General features: G+C 39.2%; 1 protein-coding gene across 3 annotated transcripts in view; it reads right to left on the bottom strand.

Moving 5' to 3' along the window:
• PRKG1 (protein kinase cGMP-dependent 1) overlaps nucleotides 1-24,765 on the bottom strand; it is a 476,628-nt gene that overhangs the window by 166,360 nt on the left and 285,503 nt on the right. For all 3 annotated transcript variants that reach the window (XM_057415674.1, XM_057415673.1, XM_057415675.1), the window contains exon 4: nucleotides 8,393-8,498. In XM_057415674.1, coding sequence (XP_057271657.1) covers nucleotides 8,393-8,498 — 106 coding nt within the window. The remainder of the gene's footprint in view (nucleotides 1-8,392; nucleotides 8,499-24,765) is intronic.

Raw genomic sequence — 24,765 nt, 5'->3', positions numbered from 1 at the left:
GCCTGTGCACATCCTTCCACTCAGCCGCCTGCAAACAGAAACTTCCATCAAGATATCCTCAAGTGTCCCCAGTAAAAACTGAACTTAAAGCAATGTGGGAAAAAACAGACAAGACAGACAAGATTTGTGCAATTTCCAAAACTGAAACACTGCTTTTATTCCACGCAGGGCCACTGAAATACCACAAAACCTGCATCACACGCCATCTTCATAATTTATGTACGAGCCTCGGAGGTGCAAGGACCTCCTGAGAGCTCCAGTGGGCACCCTGGGTATCTTATTGTCTGCAGCCTTACGCTCAGCTTCTCACAAAAAGCCACTCCTGAAACCTTCCCACACTTGCCCAAGGACATACAACAGCATTATCCTTCTTTCTACCGTTAGGCAATACAATGGCATTTTCTTTCTATCTTTAGGCCAATCCTCGTTTGCTTCCCAACATCTTATTTACTCTCTGGTTTGCATCCTGGAAGCCGCTGCCACCCTCCTCTGCTGTGGTAACTAACTCATTAACACTCTTCCCCACCATGCCTGCCTTGGCGGACTGTGCATCTCTAACCTGCTGCTGCTCCCTCTTGCTTTTACCCAGGGGGCTGGTGATCCTTGGCAGCCCATTAGCTGCATCCTGTTGACACATGCACAGATTTGTGGCAGCTTGCATGAACTACAGCCTGGAATGCAGCTTCCTGTACATTCCAGTTTGTCATTAACAGCGAGAAACCCAAGCTGAGAAGCACAAAGCTAGTGGTAGTAAGTATGGCTTTCTAAAATGCTTGTTTTCCCCAACACTAGGTATAACACATGATTCTGGGCTGCATCAAAAGGAGCGTGACCAGCAGGTTGAAGGAGGTGATCCTGTCCCTCTACTCTGCTCTTGTGAGACAGCACCTGGAGTATTGTGTGCAGTTCTGGTGTCTTCAACATAAAAAGGACATGGAACTGTTGGAACAAGTCCAGAGGAGGGCCACGAGGATGATCAGGGGACTGGAGCACCTCCCATATGAAGATAGGCTGAGGAAGTTGGGGCTGTTCAGCCTGGAGAAGAGAAGGCTGCGTGGAGACCTCATAGCAGCCTTCCAGTATCTGAAGGGGGCCTATAGGGATGCTGGAGAGGGACTCTTCATTAGAGATTGTAGTGACAGGACAAGGGGTAACGGGTTAAAACTTAAACAGGGGAAGTTTAGATTGGATATAAGGAGGAAATTCTTTCCTGTAAGGGTGGTGAGGCACTGGAATGGGTTGCCCAGGGAGGTTGTGAATGATCCATCCCTGGCAGTGTTCAAGACCAGGCTGGACGAGGCCTTGGGTGAGATGGTTTAGTGTGAGGTGTCCCTGCCCACGGCAGGGGGTTGGAACTGGATGATCTTAAGGTCCTTTCCAACCCTAACTATTCTGTGATTCTATGATTTATTTAACCAGATTTTAGAAGACTAAAGTTTCAGTCTTGCAAACGCTCTCAAGTCATCTTAGCCTTCCTCACTAAAACTCCACGCATAACTCACCATAGCTCCTCATGGCACAGTGAGTTTAATATGACCTTAGTCAAAGATTAAGCTGTACTTCCATCTCACCTTCAAAAAATCCCAACAAAACAAATGAAAGGGACAGTATATAGATGTCTGCTCTGACAGAATCCCCACTGTTTCCATGTGCTCTCTTCAAAGCTGGCCCTTCTTGTGATGTGGAAAGACTGTCCTCTTACACTTTCCAGCTAAAATTGCCACGTAGTAGATGTGTTCTAATGCAGATCACTCATCCAGTCTTCCCTCTCTTAGCAGATCTGTGGGGTTCATGCAGCATGAGGCAATAGAAGGAACAGTACATCTTCAGAGAGAAAAGAAGATACTACCTGACAGCTCTGCAAACTGGAGTAAAACTGTGGATGGCATATGATCTGCTTCGCTTGAGTTACGCTAACAGGGAAGAGAGGGTTTAAAAATGTCACGTGTGAATGCTTCAGAAGAGATGAACAATTCAGTTTTCCACAGACAAACTGAGCTGAAAGCCAGCTGAGCTGTCAAGCAGCCAAATGATCTATTGCCTCTCCCCAGTTTTACTTTATTCTGGGTTGCTTATTATGGTCAGTATGGGGGATGGCAGAGGGAGGTGAGCTGATTTTCAAGTTTTGCCATCTCATCTACAGCTCTTGGGAAATGCTGTTTGGATGTTTCCAGCCTTTCTGGCTCCATCCAGCAGATCATAATCTGGGCATAAGCTTTCTTGTCACCATATCAATAGCACAGTTCATATATCACGTTTGATCTAGTGTTCACCAACCTGGACAGAAACAGGGAAAATAAAAGAGAGGTAACTTGACAGAATTCTTGGTTGCCTCTGAGGTCAGAAGGAACTTGATCATGATATAAGATGAACAGTCCAGCTTGTTCCTCCTAGAGACACTCCTTGGACTGTCTTTAAAAATCTGGACATCCTTAAGGTGGGTGATGGCCAGATCTTCTTGTTGTGAACATTCTTCAATATGATGCTCTTGGCCTTCCTTGGACTGCACACCCATTGTAGTGGGGATGGTCCTGTCCCTTTTGGCCTTGAGCAACATCTCTGGATGAAAAGGATGTTAGCCTAGATGGGCTCTTGATTTGAACCAGCACATCTGTTCCTGTCTTTAGCTTTGCATGAAGAATAGATGCATTTATGTGTTACAGAAATAATTTCCCCTTTTCTCTTTTTCTGCTCTGTTATCCCCTGTTAACTTTGTCTACATTAGTGTTCCACTAAAGTCTTCTTTCAGCCAAAACTCATTTTTCAGATTTAGTCAGCCAAAACAATCTCAATGTACATATTTACCAACTCACCACCCACCTCCAACTCTCTTTTTCCAAAGTCTCTCTTCCTTTTGCCTCACTTAATTTCTCTCCCACTTCTATCCAGTATAATTTCACTGAAAGATGCACTTTAGGAACCACTTCATACAAAAACACTGGCAATTTTTCAGAGACAGTCATTTAACAGAGCTTCACGAATTTTCGTATTTGTTTTCTTCCCATTGACAAATGACTCACATTAAATCATCATGCTGACCAATTTGAGTATGTATCAGCACAAGATCACCTTCCTGGCTCCACTTGCTACACACACAAAAAATTTACCAGCCTAACTTCCCATGTAGATAAGCTGTGAGTGCATAAACTCTCATTTCTTAGACATAAACAGCTCACCTCTGACATGTCAGCCCAGATCACAAGTTCCCACTTACGCTAAGTTGGAGTCAGATAAAACTGTGAAGGAGACTCAAGATCAAGCCAGAGCATTATGACAAAACAGTAAAGGCTGAAGAGCAGGCATTTCTTCAGCCAGATTAAAGTTTTTGACATTAAGTTAAAAGCTTAGACTAACAACATACTTTGATCTTCTTTTTATTAGCACTAATGAATTTTTATTCATAAGATTCAAGATTGTGTGTATATGCGTATATTTCTTTTAAGTTCCAATTCCAAAGTAAGATCTTGCCTCTGAGGAGACACAGAGGTGCACATCATTTATTCTCCTGAACTGTTCCAGGGTCTTGGCTGAATCACAGTTTACACAGTGGACCAGAATATAAGGCCTCTTTTTATGGAAAAATTAGGAAGGGGTGGTTTGGTTTTTTTTTTTTGTTTGTTTGGTTCTTGTTTGGTTGGTTTTTGTTTGTTTGTGTTAAATATAATATTTACTCTCCCAAGGCATTCTGGTCTTTAAACTTTTATGATCTAGCAGAAAATTATTACACTGGCCACAATTTAAGGCTTTTCCCCATCTTTTATTTCCTGGACAAATTTATCTTACAAATATCTGTTTCTTTAACTGAATGTCGTGGTTTAAACCCAGTCAGGCAACTTGTCCACTCACTCCCACCCTACTCCCGGTGGGGGAACTTTCAAGCATTGGGATACACACTTACCAAAGGCCACCTGGTTGGTCAACACCAGAGGATCTGCCAACAGGGCTGGCCCAGCCCAGTCAGAACTTTTACATACTGTACGGGTGGGGGAGCGAGTGAACGAGTTGCCTGACTGGGTTTAAACCACGACACTGAAATATTCTGATCTTGCTTATATGGAATTATTTTTAGTATAGGCCTGAAAAGAAAATTATTCTAAATGTTGTAAAAGTGAATATTGCAGTGAGATCTACTGTTAATTTTAGCATACCTGTAACCTCCACAGCAGAATGATGCTCTTTCTTGCTTGTATAACAGCAAATATATTAAATGATACATACCATAAGGAATTACTAAATCTACAGTACAAGATTATAGTTTAACTTTTTACTGCTAGCTTCAGTATGAACTAGCTTGATCTAGCATTGATTTAACCACATAATGAGCTACTGAAAATCTGTGTTTCAAAGAGAATCATTGCTATGATTCGTCATTCAGCATATACACAGGGATCAAAACCAGTCTGGATTTTCCATTCCTTACTTGAACTTCCTAGGTTCTGCTAGGGAATTAAGCCATCTTTTGATCACTTCAAAAGATTGGTAGACTTTAGAAGAAGCAGAAAAGAATACACAAACCGGTTCCTCGTAAATACTATGAAAAAGAGGATGTTCACTTGCTCCTTACTCTAGTATATTGCAGTTGATTTATATAAGTCAGAAAATTTACCTTAAGTTTTATAAGACTGTGAAAATTATGTACTTCTAGCCCAGGAGTGATTAGGAAGGTTTCTCAACTAGGAAATGCACTTTTATAGTTTTCTTACAGCATTCAGAACAAAGGACTAGACTATACATACTTTGAACATAAAAGGGTGAAACTAAGAAAGCAGTAGCTGGTCTGTGTCACCAATATCATTCTCCTGTGGAAAAACAAGGCAAAACCACAAGACTGGTTATGGGGTAATATTTTGTACAATGACTGCAAGGAGACCCAGTAATATTACTGCACAGACTGCACTTATTTTCAGAAAGATAAATGAGAATATATGAATAGCTTTTTTACTGTCCCAAAACTTGAATTTCTATTGTATTTTGTTCACAGGTGAAAACATGTTATTGAAGCATTATGTTATTGTTATTAATGACAGGATTAGAAAGGGTAACTTTTTTAGAGCAATATCAGAAGAAAATCATGCTCTCCAACCCCATTGACTATTCTGTGCACAGGTACCATTTAAAACTTTGTTTCTATTCCATTTGTTTTCTTAACAAGAGCATTTTCATTCATTTATTAATATAAGAAAGAGAAAAGACCTCCAAAGAATAAGAACTGACATACTCCTTGTATTCAAGATTTAACCTATTTTTTCCTTAACAATATTTAGAAGGAAAACATCTCTAAACAAGATCATTTAATGTAATAGAAGGAATTTAAGATGAGCTTGAGATAGCTATTGATAAACAAATCCCAACGGGAAGACACAATGGGCAGATACCATTTTGTCATCACCTTCCTACAGATACCTGCTCCATTTTACAACTGCTGTGTAGGATGAAATCTTTTTCTAAATTTAAACTGTAAGATTTAAAGAAAAAATATCTGCTTGTCTTAGGCCTTTCTAATGAGAATTATTATAATTATAACATAATAATATACTCAATATTAATATATAATAATATTATTACATTAAGTATAATAATATTATCATTATTAATATAATGGCTTGACAAACTGTAATAGGCTGTGTCCACAAAGCTCAGCTACAGGGTGAGAAATGTTTCTTGGTTTCTTCCTAACACTATTTGCTTTACAATTAAAGCTGAGCAGGCCCTGTGGAGCCTGCATCCAAATTAATCTTGACAATTTTGAAAATCTCTATTAAACCTCAAAGCTTCATATTGCATAATTTCTGCTTTGAAAGAGAGGCTCTAACCCCCAGAACTGATCTTACATACATCTTTTGGTTTTCATTCACCAGCACACAAAAATGCCAACACTTAACATCTGAGTTTATGACTGCTTTGGTTTGGTTTTGTTTGTTTCTGTTTTTTTTAAACTCTTTCAGCATATTAATAACTTTTGTTTTCTCGCTTGAATTTACATGTTAATAACAATAAAATAAGACACCTGGAAAACGCTAAACTTTGATGACTACACTTTCATGGGCTGCATCAAAAGGAGCGTGACCAGCAGGTCAAAGGAGGTGATCCTGGCCCTCTACTCTGCTCTTGTGAGACCTCACCTGGAGTATTGTGTGCAGTTCTGGTGTCCTCAACATAAAAAGGACATGGAACTGTTGGAACAAGTCCAGAGGAGGGCCACGAGGATGATCAGGGGACTGGAGCACCTCCCATATGAAGACAGGCTGAGAAAGTTGGGGCTGTTCAGCCTGGAGAAGAGAAGGCTGTGTGGAGACCTCATAGCAGCCTTCCAGTATCTGAAGGGGGCCTATAGGGATGCTGGAGAGGGACTCTTCATTAGGGACTGTAGTGATAGGACAAGGGGTAACAGGTTAAAACTTAAACAGGGGAAGTTTAGATCGAATATGAGGAGGAAATTCTTTCCTGTAAGGGTGGTGAGGCACTGGAATGGGTTGCCCAGGGAAGCTGTGAATGCTCCACCCCGGTGGTGTTCAAGGTCAGGCTGGACAGAGCTTTGGGTGAGATGGTTTAGGGTGAGGTGTCCCTGCCCATGGCAGGGGGGTTGGAACTAGATGATCTGAAGGTCCTTTCCAACCCTAATGATTCTGTGATTCTATTATTCTATGTCATCTCTGAGCAGCAGAACATCTCCATGGAGCTCCTAGTCCTCTCCAGGGAAACATCTTGTCCTCTGAGGAAGAAAATGTTGCCTGGCCAATTATTTTAGTTTCATTATTTTATTATTACTATTTTTATTCATGACTGAAAAGAATCACAGGTGAAACTTCAGGCCACACAAGAGAGGCCAGGAGGTAAGGTGTCAACCCAGCCAAGAATCAGTGTAACGGGCAGGGCTCCACTCCTGGATCTAAGCAGTTAATGGTGTCCCAGGTTTGATCAATTTCTTACGCAGTGACCTGGCTGAGCTGTGGTATGGAGTGCATGCAGGCTATTCCTTGAGTTTATGTTACTGAATGTCTAAGCGAATGTACTGTGAATGTTTTCCCAATTTTAGAAATCTTACATTTGAAGAACACATATAAGAAGCAGGTTAGAACCAAGACTATATCAAGGATGCAACATGTCATGGTAAAAATTGGTATGCCCACATCAGGGAGACTTATTACTTGCCATCTGATATGGCTGCATGGCTTTTTCATTCAAAATATCCTTTTTAAGAGAGTGTACCATCACTCAGGTCATCAGCTTACAAACTGTAAGGTCTAGATCTTACAACAGCACTTTTCCCTGAAAACCTCTCCCTGGAAAAAAAGAAGGAGCTTCTGGAAATGAGCAATAATTGCTAAAACATTTCCCTATGTTGAAAATAAGACACATCCAAAACAAAAAAAAGAAAGAAATCAAGCACAGCTTCCCCCAGAAAGAGGTGAAAAGGAGACCAAATCTGAAGGATTTTGATCACATCCCCCACCTACCATCAAAAGAAATTATCTCTTGGGCATAATTTTACCCCTTGCACTGCTTCTGCACAGCAGGGGATTGCTGATTCAGAAGGGAAATTATGTAGTGGGAAATGTTTTGATCTGGGACAAGCCTGAGGTAACAACATCTTACTAATGATGTGATTACTTACAGTATCACATTGATTTGAGTGATTTTTTTCTCTAGAATTCAGTGACATTATTCTGTTTGGTATTATTTTGCTGACCTGAAAAATAGCCCGTTCCTCACTGCTATAGCACACTTGAATTACTAGGATATTAGACACAGCTTTCACAAGGAGGATTTGTTCCACTTTGAGATGGCAACATGATTCAAAGGAAAGTTTGAGAGACTCAAATTTAAGGAGTGAAAGACTTGGCTTTATGTCTTTCTTGTTACTCAAATAATCTGCGTTTTATAGCAAAATGAAGTTTTTACTTCTCTAGAAACTTGCATATTATTCTAGAAGAACAAGAACACACTCAGAATGGGCTTGCTTCTTTCTACAAAAGTTTAAGAATCAGGATTTTCCCTAAGGAGGGTGGGTTTGGGTCTTTTAAAAATTATTACTTATTCCTTAATGGTGGTTTTGGGTCTTTTTAAAATTATTATTTATTCTTTAATGAGTATTTCCTTTAATAAGGTACACTTTGAGTGACTCATATCAAAGCTTTTTCTCTCACATCTCAGCTGCATGACTCTGCCAACGAAAATAACTCACAATAGGATGAAACTAAGCTGCAGCGAGACTTCCCAGTGCTCACCCTCCTTTCATCTGGAGGATACAGCATACAGTCGGTTAAATAGCAAACAAATGAAAAAAGACATGAGAAGGAAACAAATCAAACACTGGACTCACACAAAAAAAGTCAAAAGATGAGGACGGCAGTTTCACTGTAGTTTTTGATAAAGTAAACAAGTGTCATACCTTTTTAAAAATTCCATATACTCAGTATGCTTGATGAGGCCTGTCCTCATCATTATTGTTTGAAAACATTGCCGATCAATAGCCCAAAGTTTCACATTTACGAGAGCTGGAAAAAAACAAGACAAGGGTAAATTAGCAAAATGTCAGAATTTGAAAACCTGTTGTGAACTGCAGAGGAAAATGGCTTCACTCATGAGAAAGCATGAAAATGGGTACATACTTCAAAACAGTAACATAAAATTCATCTGCTGGACAATGGACTAAGCATGACCTGAAATGATCAGAAATACCCTTAGTTTTAGGTATAGTACACTGGTTTTCCAGAAAGACTGCCTACAAGCAACTGTGAGATGCAAAGAAATCAATGCAGGCTGAAAGCAAGCAAGAAATAGGGGCTCAGTTCATTGTAACCTGAGACAAATCACTGTCTAAGACATTGAGTGATCTGGGGAAAATTTTAGTGCATTATGCTGATTCTGAGGGTTTCATCCTACTCCCAAAGTAGAGGATAATTTCTCCTTGACCTTGAGAGATTTTACACAACTGAGTCCTTTATCCTAATAATTGAACTCCTCCCAGTTCTGGAAGTTTTGAGTAATTTATTTCCAACTTTAGTTTTCATGGTTCAGATAAATTCCAAGACTTTAATGTTACCCACCATACACTACATCACATACTTTAGGAGCAAAGTCCTGTTGTAAAAACAAGCATAACAGATTACTACTGCGTAAAGTACAGATGCTCAAAGAAAACAGGACCACGTGTATTGAATGTGCAGGACCGCAAGTGGTCCAGATTTTAGTCTCAGATGTAGCTTAGACATTTGCATTAGCTATAAAAGTTTGCATATGTACAGTTTATAACAGTTTCTCCCTACAGAACAGTTTAATTAAACAAAACTACTCTAAAAGCCTCTTCACTTGTATTAATTATTCTTTTTTTTCAGAGAGTAATTGCAATGAATTTCATCCCCATATCCCATTTCACTACAGGAAATAGAAATGAGCAGAAAGACTTTCAGAAAAATATTTACAAATATTCTCGCAAATAGAATTCCAACAAATGACTCTGGTTTTATTTGCTGGTCTTTTCAGTCAGAAACCCCTGGTTAATGAAATTAGTTTCTATCCCTAACAGCATTTGCAGGATGCAAAAACCTTCAAAGTGCAAATTCAACCTTTTCTTCTCAAATTGCACTGCAGAACTAAGTGAATGCATCACATCATTTAAACCCTCCTCTCATTTGCAAGACAGAAACTCCTTTTTGAGAAGCATTTTGATTTTTGTAATCAAACTGATGAGAAAGAATGACCCATAGCTTTTATATGAAAGATTTCTGAAAAAAAAAACCGCAAAAAAAACCCAAACCCTGAGTCTTTGACTCTCTTCAGAGTGGAAGAAACAATGAATAAAATGGGATCTCTAATTTTCCGGTTTGGTTTTTTGTTGGTTTTTTTTTGGGTTTTTTTTTTTTTTTTAATTCTCTTCTGCTAAATAGGAGTTTCAACTGATTTTTAGATAAGAGCTATCCTAGAAATAGAAATTAATATTATTCAATAGGGGGTGTGTGTGGGGACTCACTGAAAAGGATGGTTTCCTACTGTACTGGCTGACGATGAGAAAGTTGGGGCTGTTCAGCCTGGAGAAGAGAAGACTGTGTGGAGACCTCATAGCAGACTTCCAGTTTCTGAAGGGGGCCTCTAAAGATGCTGGGGAGGGACTCTTCATTAGGGACTGTAGTGACAGGACAAGGGGTAATGGGTTCAAACTTAAGCATGGGAGGTTTAGACTGGATATAAGGAAGTTCTTTACTGTAAGGGTGGTGAGGCACTGGAATAGGTTGCCCAGGGAGGTTGTGAATGCTCCATCCCTGGTGGTGTTCAAGGCCAGGTTGGACGAGGCCTTGGGTGACATGGTTTAGTGTGAGGTGTCCCTGCTCATGGCAGGGGGCGGTGGAACTAGATGATCTTAAGATCCTTTCCAACCCTAACTATTATATGATTCTATGATGACAAGGTTTGTATCAGGTCACTAAAATCTTAAAATCTCAGTAAAATCCTAGTATATTCACTGAGAGCAGGAAAAGATGACCTTGTAAAGTCAGTGCTTTCTAGCTAGGTGAAAAAAAATGTAGGGGATTTCAGCCAGTCTGGCCATTTCAAGATGGTTTGTATTCAGTGTAATGTATGATTATCACACAAGGCAAAAGAGCAACTCGCTTTTTGATTGGCAACAACACTGATAAACCCATGCAGTAAACATGAAAATAATGAAGTAAGAGTTCATAAATCTTTTCTTTTTTTGGACCAAAATATCAAACAGTATCCCAGTGCCCTACCACAACACGTACCATGAACATATCTTATAAAAACATCAAAGGCATTTTTTCCAAAGTACAAACATCCCTTGGAGTAAAATTAAAACTTTTGCCTATATTTCTATCATGCAGTCTTTGTAGAAAAGGCGTGACTGTTAAGCTGACACAATAGCTAAGTAAGCTCAGATGATAGCAAATTCTTAAATTCATCTTTTTTGTCTATCATTTCATGTAATTTTGAAAGACAAGGCAGACTTCCTGTAAATATTTCTGTCTACCATTGCTTCCCAATGTATTTTAACAGCGTCATCATCTTACGGAAACAAGTAGCCCTGAAAAATCATAGAATCATAGAATAATTAGGGTTGAAAAGGACCCTAAGATCATCTAGTTCCAACCCCCTGCCTTGTCCTTTTTATGTTGAGGACACCAGAACACCACATGAGGTCTCACGAGAGCAGCAAAAAAAAAAAGGTTTCCATTCTGGCCAGCCAGTCCTTAACGAACACGTTCAATCAGCATCTTGGACTAAATTCCTCTTTCATTCCCTCACGGTGTGAAGGAGCATGGCCTCTGAACAAAAGAGTCCCCATACCATCAGATGCATTTACAGACTATATGGCATTATGCCTTAAATCGGTGACTGGTGGCAATCAGCTAACACTTATTTTTCATGTACATAGCGAATGATGAAGGCACTTTGTGAATTTTCAGTCCCCTAGTGGGCTCACATATAGCTGCAAATGTGAGGCCCACATCAGTACCAGGAAGCCAGATACATGAAGAACACTCACTCATTCTCCCCTGATCCTCAGGTGTTTTACAAAGTACTACGTAATATTTAATATCAGTCTCCAAAGAGGTGCACATTCATGCTAGGTATGTTCTGACTAGGTCTCTTAATGCACTTAGGTAAATGGCAAACCTAATTTAGTACCTCTCAAGCTAAATGAAGATCCATTTATTGCTGCTAGAAATTGTTCTGTTAAAACAAATTTCTGCAGCTGGCAATCTTCATCTGAGCACAGGACCAGAGGCTTCCTTAGTGAGCCTAGAAGTCAGATTCTCCCAAAGGTACCCCCCCAGTAACCCAAGTTACATATGTATGACTGCATATACAAAAAAATTACATGTCTGTACCTATTTATATATACTCTATGTAATACTATATATGATTTAATTTAATAATATATATCTTTTAATGTAATCATAATACTATACTACATAATGTGTATTTGAATATATCCATACGAATATCACCTAATTAAACATACGGCTGTTTAACAGCCCCCTCACAATGACCATGTAGCTCAGGAAAAGTTAAGTGCAGACAATACACTTCCATACTGCTAATTATAATCACTACTTATATCCTATATTCACATTTACCTTGCCTAATGATAAACAGAGGTTTTGCTAATGGTTAGTCACAGTAGAGCTTTAAATGTCAGTAAGACCCCTATAACCAGGTGTGAGCACAATCTCCTGCTACGCTTAAAATCCTCTGTAAATGTGCTGAAGGCTTAATGAAGGAACAGTGTGAAGTCATTAAGATTTGATGACATTAACAACTTCAAAGAGACATATTTATGAGTCCCCTGAGATGAAAAGTATTTATATGGTCTGTATACCACAAAGTCAATTCTGCCATGAATAACTTGAGTTATAACAGATACAGACAGAGGTGACAGATTTTCTTGTCCATTCTGCTGCAAAAAGCACGTGTTGAATGACAGAGACAACACTTTATGTGAAGCATGATTTCAGGAGAGTATATTATTCTCTGACTGCAAGAACTACCACCACAAAAGAATATGATAAATAACATCATGAAAACAGATGACTGTGCATATATGTGTAATGTGAGTTTCCTAAGACTACCCAATAACATAAATTATTATACTGCAATCAAAGCAGCTAAAGTGGAGTTATACTACAGTTAATGTTTATTGCCTCTTTTACACTTTTTCATACTAAAACTTTCCAGCTGGGGTATTGTTTTGTCTTCGTAGCAGTACACAATGCAATCAATGATCATCCTAGAAGCCACCAAGATTTTGGCTGGCACACAAAAAATTAGCATGGTGTAAGACAGCAACATGCACACTCACAAGCTAAGGTGTATTAAAAAATATGTATTTATCATAAAGACTCCTCCTTCACTCTGAGGCACAGATAAAATAGGGATACCCAGCACAAGGACCTCTAAATGCTTGTTTATATGGCATTATCATTGCATTTTTAGGAGCCACAGCTCTCTAGGTGAAGGTATCAGCTGATGCTGGCAGCCTGCAGTCACTGAAGTACATTTTAATGGGTTGCAAGGGCTGAAACCAAAGCAAAACGCTCCCGGGAAAAAAACAGGGAAGAGCAGTGTGAGCCAAACCAAGAAACTCACGATTTCATGCATCAAAACTGGATGGGGGTGGAGATATCATTAAAGTTTAAATTTGAAGTGATCATTATGATCAGTACTTAATAGCTGATAACAAGTTGACTGAAATTATTTAAGTCAATCATATCAGTATATGAGTCAGACCCCTTCCTACACCAAAATCACTGGTTTAAGCAAGTAAACAATTTCAATAAACAATTTCAAACTTCTTTTCCAAAAAGGAACTTTTTTCCTGTTCATTTACCTGGACAGCCTATAGAAATGTAGCCCATTTTAAACAGATGGAAATACATCCCCGGGGGTACAGGGTTCCCAACACAGCCTAAAGCTTGGGCTACACCTGGCTGGTTTATTCATGTCCACTGGCTTGCTTGTGTGCCAAAAGGTCTTTGAACATAAAGTAAGGCAAGATAAATGTATTTTCTCTGTTTGTAAAGGATTATATGAGCATATCCTCCATGATGCAACTCAAGCCTGATGGATGCAGCAGCTCAGACCTTCTCTAAGTGTTTTCTCCCTGTGCAAGGCAGGACACAATTTCAGAGTGATGCAAAAGAGGAAAACTAAAAGCAGATTTTTAGGTTGCAGCCAGCCTCCAGCTCAACGTGTGTATTTTCCCACCATCTGATAGGATTTTCCCACTAGCTCATGCACAATAACCCAGTGTACTGCCAGGTCAGAGCCAGAGGGATGCCAGGGAGGGTAGATGGACACAAGACATGGTTCCAAGGTGAGAAAGGCCAAAAGGTTGCCTTTCTCCTGCTTAGCATTTCACCCTTAAAAGATGTTTGCAACCTTCTGGCTTTGATATTCTGAAACCACAGCATCATGTTCTAAACTGCAATTTTTGTCTAGTCTTTACTGTAGCTATCAGCTACACAGTATTATTTTGGTGTCATCAGGGATAGAATACAAACTTCCATGAAAATTAGAAAAAGTATTCAGATTTTCTGCACCTGTGGCACTAAATAATACAGACTATTCATTATCAATCCTCTCCAAGGCTTAATTGTCTCAATTTCTAATACTGCCATCATGTCCCCAGCCTGCTGAAGGACAAAGTTTTTGCTCTTCTGCTTCTTTTCTTCTTGTGAACCCAGCAACTGAAAGTCATAAACTTCAGGCTGAGATCCAAGTTACTCCTTTTCTCTGTATCACACACAAACACAATGAAATAGGTGGAAAAACTGCAAAGTTTTAAGTGAAAGAAGTATTTACAAAAAAGCCACATAACTATTATGCATAAGCATTATATGATATACAATATATATTCTATAAGATTATATATTATATGGTAATATAACTGTGGAAGTCCTTCAGGTGCAGTTGCTAAAATGCACCAGGAAGTAAAGCATCATTTTGCATAGCACTATTGGAAAACCATCTCCCACATATTTTAAGCAAACGGTTGCTTTTCTCCAAAGCTAGGTCAATCACAAAATATGCTTTTAACCACATCCAGTTCATCAAAGCTTTACCAATAAAACATTAAAAGATGCTTTAAATCCTTCAAATCCAAGCAGCCACCAGAATAGTGCCCAAATAGGTGCATTATGTCAAAATGAAATGCAATATTCATATGGCCCTGCAATCCTTTAGCTTCTTTCCAAGTTTTTACGTGCTCAGTGAAGCCTTTCCAAGGTTTTCAGGGATCACAAAATGAATCATCCTTAGCTTAAGAAGTCATCAGTATTGTTATCAGACTCGAAACTTTCTATTGCCTTGCACTGTAAGTCAGAATTCATCGACTCACTTTTGCCTTTAGGCTATTTTATTCAAAAACCTGTTTGTTTACCTGCCCAGGCAAGCCTCAGGAAAAGAAAAAGCAGCATCTTTGCGTCCTTAGGACCTTTCTGGCAGCAATGATATGTAGTATTTCCACTCACATTTAAGCACCCTCCCACCAGGGTTTGATTTTGCAAGGATGATTGTCCAAATTACCATTGGGGAGAACAGTCATTTCCAGTTACTTGTGTTTCATTATGTACATTTTGTGAAATTATGATGGAAAGCACATTTAACTAAACAGAAGGAGCACATTCAATTATTTTACCCCCTCAGACACACAGTGAATCATAAACAAGGCCCCAGCAGACTCCATTTTGGGATATGCATGGAGTGATGCACAGTGGATCTATTTAACAGTAAGATTAAAGTTCTCTATTTTCTTATGTGTCTGCTTCACATTTCTAACAAGGATGGCACCAGTACAGTGATGACTTCATCCTAATGCTATCCATTTTCTCAATAGGTCCTTTCCCGTAAGTTCCCAGGGGGTTTTGTCACTTCATGGCATGCAAAGCAAGAAGTAATTTTACACTTGTCTAAAGAAAAATGCAGCATTCAAGCAGAGAGAGATAAGCATTTAAATATACATTTTCTCCCGATACGGTTTATACCCATGTGCTCCTAAACTGGGACAGTTTGTTAAAAATGTTTCATAATAAGAAATTAAACCCTAAAAACCTACCCACAGAAGCAGGAGAAAACATTAGGTGATTTTGGTTTTGTTTTTTTTTTTTTTGCATTCTCAGGCCAGAGCTGTGGTTTTTCCTGGCATGCAGAGCGTGGGACAGGAATTAAGGAAAATAAAGGAAAAAAAAGGGGGAAAAAGCTTCCAGAAAGCTTAAAACTAATCCCAGTGATGAAGAAGAACGATGATTTTGGATGTCCAGGGCTCAGCACAAAAGGATGTTCAATGCTGGCGTTATGGCAGGACTTTACACTGTGCAGTGAATTTTTGGAGTGCAGTGTCAGGATCGCAGCAGGACACACCAGCCATGCTTCTTCTTCTGGTGCTGGGCTACAAACATTGGGGCTTTTTTTCTCACACAGTGGCAACTCTGCACTGTGACATAGGTGCAGGGTGAGGTTCTATCTACCTCTTTGTGGACTGCCCATTACGTAGTGATATTTAAAGCAGAGGTCAAATAAGCACTTTTGCAAGTGCCTGTAATTACCTTCACATTACTAAGACCTGAAGTACGGAGACCAAGATTTCATATTTACTGCAGTCTTTTACATTTTTTTATGTCTCCCCCCCCAGGCTTGACTAACTTGAATTTTTATGTCAAAATAATCTGTATTACATGCAATAGAAAATCCTATTCCGCAGAATATCTGGGCTGTACTGCTCATATGGAAGAATGACGGTAACTGCAGTCCAAAGATAACAACTGCTTCAATACTTCAGCTTTTTTCAAACCATTAATAAAATTGATTTCTTACTCAGAATTGCATGATCCTTCAGTAAAAGAGAGCCTCTGCTTTGCCACGGAAGGGTGCACCTAACACGCCCGCTCAACCTACTCCAGCCTTTCCTCATTGGCACCATCTCAGTGCCTAACACTGGGGAGGTGAGGCAAGGGAATCCTCAATACTTCGGCACAACTACACACAAGAGATGTAGTTGCCACAAGAGATGCTCTTGCATATATATCTAGGACTATGTGTCATTAAGAAAAGTTAGCAATTGTGAGACACCTCACAGGAGGATGCTGTACTCATGCACATCACCTCCAATTCACCTTCTGAGTCTCCAGGCAGGTGATTCTGGATGCTCACCTATGTGTGGTTGTAGATACAGGTAAGATAATCTTCACATTGCATGAGAGACAAGTCTTTTTTCTTTTGAAAACCGCACACCACACTGCACTTTCATAGCACTCAAAGTACAACCAAGATTGTTGCAGACTTACAAAAATGAGCATTTTTTCATATTAAATGGATAAAAGATTCAAAAACAGATTAATAGGCAAGTCTCAGAATTGTATTACTTTTTAAAGAATTGGTTTGGGCTGCTGCTTAAGCACTGGTCTCAGAGGTAGTTAGTAATATATTCAGGTTATGTGAGAAGGAAACAAAGCAAGAAGGACATGACTCAATGAAAGTTCTTCAGATAGCTCTGCTTTTGCTGCAATAAACTATGAAGACGCTGGATATCCCAAAGAACTGTATACACTTTGCATAAAAATGAAACATGCCTGAATGAGATCAGATGTGACTAAGAAAAGAAGCTGATGGAAACTGTTAATAACAAGCTCTGCTCTTCTCCACCATAATAAAATCACCTCTAGTATTAAAAAGACAGTAAACTAAATTTTAGGGGTAGCAACATTAGCAATGAAGAAATCTGGGAAAAACTGAGGCAAACAAAATTAAACACTGCAGGTGCACTGTAGAAATTACTCAGTGGAAACTACAACCACACTTTCTGTTCATCTCTAGTAAGAGGCAAGTAAATAGAATAACACTGTTGGCATTTAATTATAATTAACAGAATTCACTATTGGTTTTACTGTGGTTTCAGTATGTTATGCTGGAGAATGTGGGCTAACTCCTCCTGCTGAAGTGACTGGCCTCTGCAGAGTCAACAAAATGCTCTATTTAAAATAAAAATTTAAAAAGGATCAATTAATCCCATTGCCAAAAATAACAATGCTGTTCTTTTCATTTGAAGGAAGGATGTACTTCATGTCTGAAGGACACCAGCGGGAGAGACCTTTTCCACTTGTGCTACAGGCTGCCTCTTCCCATTGTTCCTATGTGTGATTCAGAGGTAGAGCTGGTTTTACCCCAAGCTCCCCTTGTGTCTGCTCCAAAGAGGTCTTGACTGATTCTTTTGCTGTGAGTGATCATCCCTGTGAAAATCCTGTATTACAGCAGAAGATGAATGAATGTGTATAAAGAAATGACAAGTGTAGTTGAACCAGCTTGTGCAAGCCCTGAGGCCCTTGTAAAGCTTCAGGCCAAGCACTAGTTGACTTCAATAGAGAGGATTTCATCCTCACTCCTCCATCACATGGCTTACAACCTAAAATACCCCCACACTTAAGATCTGACAACATCTATCAGGCAGTGCTAAGTAAACCAATCTGTATTAGATACCATATAGTATTGCAGGACTTTTCTTGATAGAAGAGTGAACCAAGTAACCCAGCCTTCTGACCTAACAACCACCCTTACCCAAAGTTTCAAAGAAAACTACATGTCTCCTAATGAATTATTCAGCAGTAAACCCAGCCTGGGTGTTCTTATTAATTTAAGGCTCACAGTGTTTGGCTGAGGGCATATACTGTCTTTTGTTTTTATCTAATGTAATTCCCTATCTTCTTATTGACTCCCCAAAATATCACAGTCCTATTCTGAAGACTCATAACTTCTTAGCCTAAATGAGAAGTTGTGACAAGGATTAAATAAGTATTATGAAAGTCTTTATTTGCATCTAGTATTTTTCCTTGGAATTTTAAAACATTCACATCATCTGCACATGCTAATTAGATGCTCTAGTGCTCTTTTCAAGCAAACTGCTATTTTACATAAATTTTACTATACCATCTCCTATTCATCCCTTCAGTATAAACATAGTTCTACTCTTCTTACACTCCTATAATACAGAAGTTTTTCCAGGTTTTTAATTAAACTTACCTTGCATGAGCAAGAGCTTAGAAAATACTCAAGAATTGTATCCTTTATAGTATTAAAAATCCATATAAAGGATGAAAGCTGAAACAGTTCCTTAAAGTAGTTTAGGAAGAATGTATTTAGAACAATTTGAAAGCCACTAAAAACACTTCCAAGTACTATTTTGATTTTGATGGATAGTGACGTGTGTTAGGTGAAATTAATGGAAAACCAACATGTCCTGGTTTCAGCTGGGATAGAGTTAATTTTCTTCTCCGTAGCTGGTACAGTGCTGTGTTTTTTTTTGATTTAGTGTGAGAATAATGTAGATAACACACTGATGTTTTAGCTGTTGATAAGTAGTGCTTACCCCTACTGAAGTCAAGGACTTTTCAGTTTCCCATGCTCTGCCAGTGAAGCTGTACACAAGAAGCTGGGAGGGAGCAGAGACAGGACAACTGACCCGAAATAGCCAAAGGATATTCCATACCATAGAAAATCGGCCTCAGTATACAAACAGGGGGGGGAGCTGGCCAGGAGGCACCAATCACTGTCTTTCTGGGGTTTTATTTCTCTCCCTCTTTTTGTTGTCTTACTTTTCATTAAAATTGTATTATTATTACTATTATCATCATCACACTTTATTTTAATTATTAAACTGTTCTTATCTAAACCCATGGGTTTTACTGGGGGGGTGTGGGGTGTGAGTGAGTGGCTGTGTGGTACTTAGTTGCTGGCTGAGGTCAAACCCTTACACAACAAGGATTTAATGCAGGTCAGAAGCCTAAAATTTAGTTGCTCAAAAAACTAACTTAATGCAACACTAGAGGGGTTGAAGTAAAATGTCTCCAATTATTTTCTAAGGAAAAGGAGAAAAAGCCCAAACCCCTTGTGGGGGGGTGAGATTCAGCCTGGGATGCATCACTTCATCGGCACGCATGGATCATAAAAGCAGTACCAAGAAACCTTATGTTACATGAGTAATGAGCAAAGTAATAGATTCACATTTTAAAGAGACCTACAGATCAGTTCTAGTTCATTGCCTAAAGGAGCCCCAAGAACAAGGAAACTGAATATACCCAATTAAAGGTGGTATTTTAATATTACCCTAATTTAGAAAGAAAGCAGTAATAAATGAAGAAGACAGCTTGCAGGGCCATTAAAGAAAGTGACAGAAAAAAAAAAAAAGAACTACTAAAAAGATGAGGCATCTCAGAAAGACTCTACAACCCGTCTCCTGCAATACAGCTGAGGAAGAATCAGGGGTCTGTATATTGGGCAGGGATTAATTGTTCTGCTTCTAGCAAATACAAGTTGGCCAGAAGAATTGCATGTGACTGTGCGGCATTAAGAGTTTAAAAAACAAAAAAGAAAGGTTCTAAAAACAGAGGAAAATCCCAGGCACCAACACGTGCGGCTCCTGGGGTCTTACCAAGAGCACTGCCAAAAGCCTTATGGAAGAACCTGTAAAAACAGTACAAATATGTCCCACAAGTTATTCCATTTCTTGAAGTCATCAAGGCTGGACAAGCATCCTTGTGATGGCCTTTCTGATGAAACAGCCTCTCTCAGACTTCTCATTTGGAAAATATACATGTTTTAGTGTTCACCCTGAAAAATGATCTTGGGAAGTAAAAAAATAAATACAACGAGTGGGTACAAAACCACAAACCTACAGGGCAAAAACTTAGGGTTAATTTTTAAACTGATGTACACAAGTTTAGAACTAGGTTGATTACTCATAGGCTGCAAAGGTTTAAATGAATGATTAAATGCAGTGGTTGGTATCCTAAACAGACATGTGCTTAAAAATTTTAATGGGGCTGAGTATTTTAGGAACTATTGGAAAACACAAAAGAGATTTTATACTCTATTAGAAAGAAAGTATCACTTTATAGATACAAGACTGCCAGATACTGTGTGCTTGTTGTCCTGGGTTCAGCAGTAGCAGTTATTTTTCTCCTTCTCAGTAGATGGTGCACTGCTGTGTTTCTGACTTTCAGCCTGGGAACAACACTGATGTTTTTGTTGCTGCTCAGTAATGTTAACTCTGACCAAGGACTTTGTGAGCCTCATGCTCTGCCAGGGAGGAGGGGAAGCCAGGAGGAAGCAGAGCCAGGACACCTGACCCAAACTGACCAAAGGGGTATTCCATACCACAGCACGTCATGCCCACTATATAAACTGGGAGCAGTTACCCAGAAGGGCTAAATCACTGCTCAGTTGGGCTGGGTATTGGTCAGCGGATGGTGAGTGGTTGCATTCTCTTCCCTTGTTATTCCCTTTATCATTATTATTGGTGGTAGCAGTAGTGGGTTTGTGTTATACCTTAGTTACTGGACTGCTCTTATTTCAACCCACGGGTGTTACATTCTTTTGATTCTCCTCCCCATCCCTCCAGGAGTGGGGGGAAGTGAGCGAGTGGCTGCGCGGTTCTGGGTTGCCAGCTGGGTTTAAACCCCAACACTTGTTAAAATAATAAAAAGAAAAAGTAAGAATAAAGAATAAAAAGAAAGCTGAAGCACTTTATAAGCAATACTTATGCCTCACAACATTTGCAGAACCTCTAAAGCACTATATATTAGAATCATGGAAAAGAAGAGAGGAAAGTGTCTCTGACAGTGCTGGTAGAAAGCTTTACTAAGACTTCAGCTCTTCTCAATTCACCCATTTGCCAGTACACATACCAGTATCTCCACCTCAAAAATAAGCATGGGCTCTTTAATTGCTCCTTTACCACCTAAAGTGTGCTAACATCGAAAGCCAGGTGAAAGTTATCCTCTTCCTTCTGCAGAGTCATCACCAGACCTCCAGCGTCATAGAAAAGGGGCAAAAAGTTTGTTTAAATGTTTAACTCCACAGCAAGACACAAAGCAATGAGGTCTTTTTCTCCGTCTTTATTCCAGGTTCTCTCACTGACATTTGCAACCGATCTTGACACTAAAATATCTAAATGAGCATGAGTTTCAGCTTCATTGACCGATTTTTTTCTAAGGACAACATAATGCAGGTCCAAAAAAATCTATATTCCACTCCGAGTTATCAGGAATGATTCTGTAAGGAAAACAGTTTTTTTAAGAAGCTGTTCACATATAGCAAAATTAATTTTACTTTCTAAAAGTTATTTTAATGTGAGGTAGTTTTGTCATTATTGTTTGTTGATTTTTGGTTTTGCAGGTTTTTTTCTTTCAGCTCTAAGTGCTATCTGAGTATTTAGCTACAAAAGTAGCTCCTACAGACAACTTCCCATAAAGCTTAGTCAACCAGACAGATCAGCATGAAGCCATGTGGAAATTCATTTCCACAGCTAGACACTCTCACTTATAATTCTGCACTGCAGGATGCTTTAAGTCATGAATAACAACAATAAGAGCAAGAAAAGTGCCATATATGCCTTCGCTAGGTGTGACTAATTGACCAGGGACACCTTTCTGGCAAGATTTTTTTAAGTGATTGAAAAGCCCAATTAAAGAGGGACATAGTATAGAATAAATGAGTGGGTTGGGTTTTTGGTGTTTTGTTTTTTTTTTTCTTTATGTAACAAGTACCAAAATACTCTGTGCTAACTTTCTCAGGCCTGGTATGCATAAAAACTCATTACAGCTCCAGTGGACAGTTTGCTGCAGGAGCTAATGGGATCCCCTGAGTCCCATTCAAGTTTCCAAGATCTTCCCTTCTAATGCAGCTGCCCCTGGGATGCATCACATGGTTGGATCTGTAGAGCAGTGTCTTGGTACATTTGTCGAGTTTCAAAAAGGAAAATGACACCACTGGATTTTAGAGCTGTTTTTGCACTTTTATGAAAGGGGCTTTGTTATTTACTTTTACTCTTTTTATGTATGAGTCAGTTCAAGTGTGTGTGTTGAATTCATTTTACTGCTAAAGCTCATAGCTGCTCAGTGAGATGTCTGATACAAAAATTTAGAATGTACTCTGAATTGATGGCACAAAAAAATAATACGAAGGAAAAGAAAAGCCACCGCTGTTTGTATGTAAAGCAAAGTGAATAATTTCATTTTTTACATTATGTTATTAGTAGAATTATTAGCAATCTTATTCCTTGAAGCAAAAGGTCACATACATGAAGGATTTTTGGACTGTATAATATTAAGCAAAGCGATGGAATAAATAGTGAATAGTGTAAAATTGATGACAGCTGAGCCCTATAAACCACTCTGCATTCAGTGGCCCTGGTAGGACATTATAAAATAGAAATAAGCACAACACTGAGGTACTTACACCTTCCTAACTAAGAGAAAAGCAGAGCCGCAGCAGAACCCTTGCCTGAGAGGTGCAAGGCTCCCAGGCTGGTGCTCCCCTGCACCACCTAGGATATTTGTTTCATCATAAAAAAAGACACTGGTGGGGAAAGAGATGAATGACCAATTTATCAACCTTTCAGAGGCTGTAAGGAAAATATTCTCACAACAAAGCCATGACATGTTTTGAACCCTACTATTTAAATTCTTATTGTCACCTTCTGACCTTCTCTCTCTTTTCACTACAACCCTTATGTGCTATTTTATACCAAATCTTTAATTGCTCTCTGTGATGTGGTTAGCAGGAAAAAAAAACAACCTGGATTTTTTCAGCATTTAATTTCAAATTCAACTGAGTTTCTAACCACTAATCACGTAAACTTCACTCAGCACAAAGTCAACCAAGTACAGCAACAGAAGTGACGATTTTGTTTTCTTGCACCGTATTCATCAAAATATTGCATGTAATTCTGAAATTTAACATAGTACTAAATTACTCCATTGCAGCTATCTGCAAATAATGTCAAACTTTCAGATAACAATCTTTTGAGAAGTACAGAAAAGTTAAACTGCATCTTGGTAGCATACTAGGAACATCAAGCGACTAGAAACCTCAACAATACAAAAGCCTTTCTCTCTGATTAAAAAGAGGCAGTTTACTAACCAAATTTTAAAATAATTCCACACGTGGAATAACCCATGCCAAACCTGCTCCCTGCCGTCACAGGTAACGAGGGTTAAACATTCTTGCTTTGCTGCATCAAAACAAGTGAGGTCTTAGGTCTCACACAAACCTCATTTCACAAAAGCTCACAACTTTTCTCTCTTGAACATTATCTATTTGCAGCAGGCAATTTACAGAAACTCATCCTATCAGCTATAACACGTTTAGTTACTTTGCATTAGCTTTTTAAAGGGTCTTATGGATGCCATGAGAGCACCAACAACAGGCTTAAACTCCTCCAATTTGTGCTGTTTATCATCTTTCATTGTCTGTAAAAGTAATCCCAGCCATAATTCTTTCAATTTCTCTGTAAGTGCCCAGGCTAGCCAACAGGGTGTCACTTCTGTAAGCTCTTCCCAATGATCCAGGAGCTTCCCCAGTTTGGAGATATCCCTTCCTACAAACTGCTTCACCTCCAGCCCCATGGCACAAGTTGCAGACCTGCCCGGGAAAAAGAACTATTTTTGCTATGACACTGAAACCCTCTTCCCCACCCCCCTACCCCCCCATCAATATTGCTATTGGAGAACATAAGCCATGTATAAACCCTGTGCTGTTACACACTGGGTATTAAAGATCTGTCTTAAAGGTTTAGCAGTGCTTAAATAGAAGGGAGTAGGGTGCAGAGTATAGGCTGCATTAATGCCTCTGTATGCCACATCCATTCCCGAGTTACCAGTTTCTGCCCTCAGGAAAAGCTGCAGTTTGGGGGACTTCATCTGTTGAACAAATTCAAAACCCCAGCGAGACCCCATATGCAGTAACAAGATGTATCTAAGATATCTCCATGGAAAAGGGCAGAAGACCCAAAGCCAAACACTTGTGTGATAGAAGTAACAGAGATAAAAAAGGGTCTGGTCATGCCATACAGAAGTAACTGAATTACATAACAGGATAATGTTTTTCTAACTCTCCGTGCAAGGTCTGAGCTATGATTCAAATGCTCAACTTCTGTTTCTTTACTTCTTTTCTTCTGGAAGCTGCAACTTCTTTCTCTTCCTCATTAATTCTGTCACTTTCAAGTTGTTAAGTTCCAAGCCACAGGAAAAGCACACCAACTACAGTCTTTAACTGGAGGAAAGAAAATACAGCAACACTACAAGCTAATGCAAACTAGTTATCAATAACCTCCATATCCATAGGCCAGCATAAGACTCAACAAGGGCTGTGTGAAAACCTTTCTACTTTCAAAGATAAGGGACTTTGCCTTGAGAGACATGCAAGCCAGATAATTCAGTCTGCCTCTACTTTTGTCCCCTAATTTTAATTATTATA

This window comes from Pezoporus wallicus, unplaced genomic scaffold (genome assembly GCF_028554395.1).
Source record: "Pezoporus wallicus isolate ANWC-B61680 ecotype Strahan unplaced genomic scaffold, APGP_CSIRO_Pwel_v1 contig_736, whole genome shotgun sequence".
NCBI lineage: Eukaryota > Metazoa > Chordata > Aves > Psittaciformes > Psittacidae > Pezoporus > Pezoporus wallicus.
This window is presented reverse-complemented; position numbering and strand designations above follow the sequence as displayed.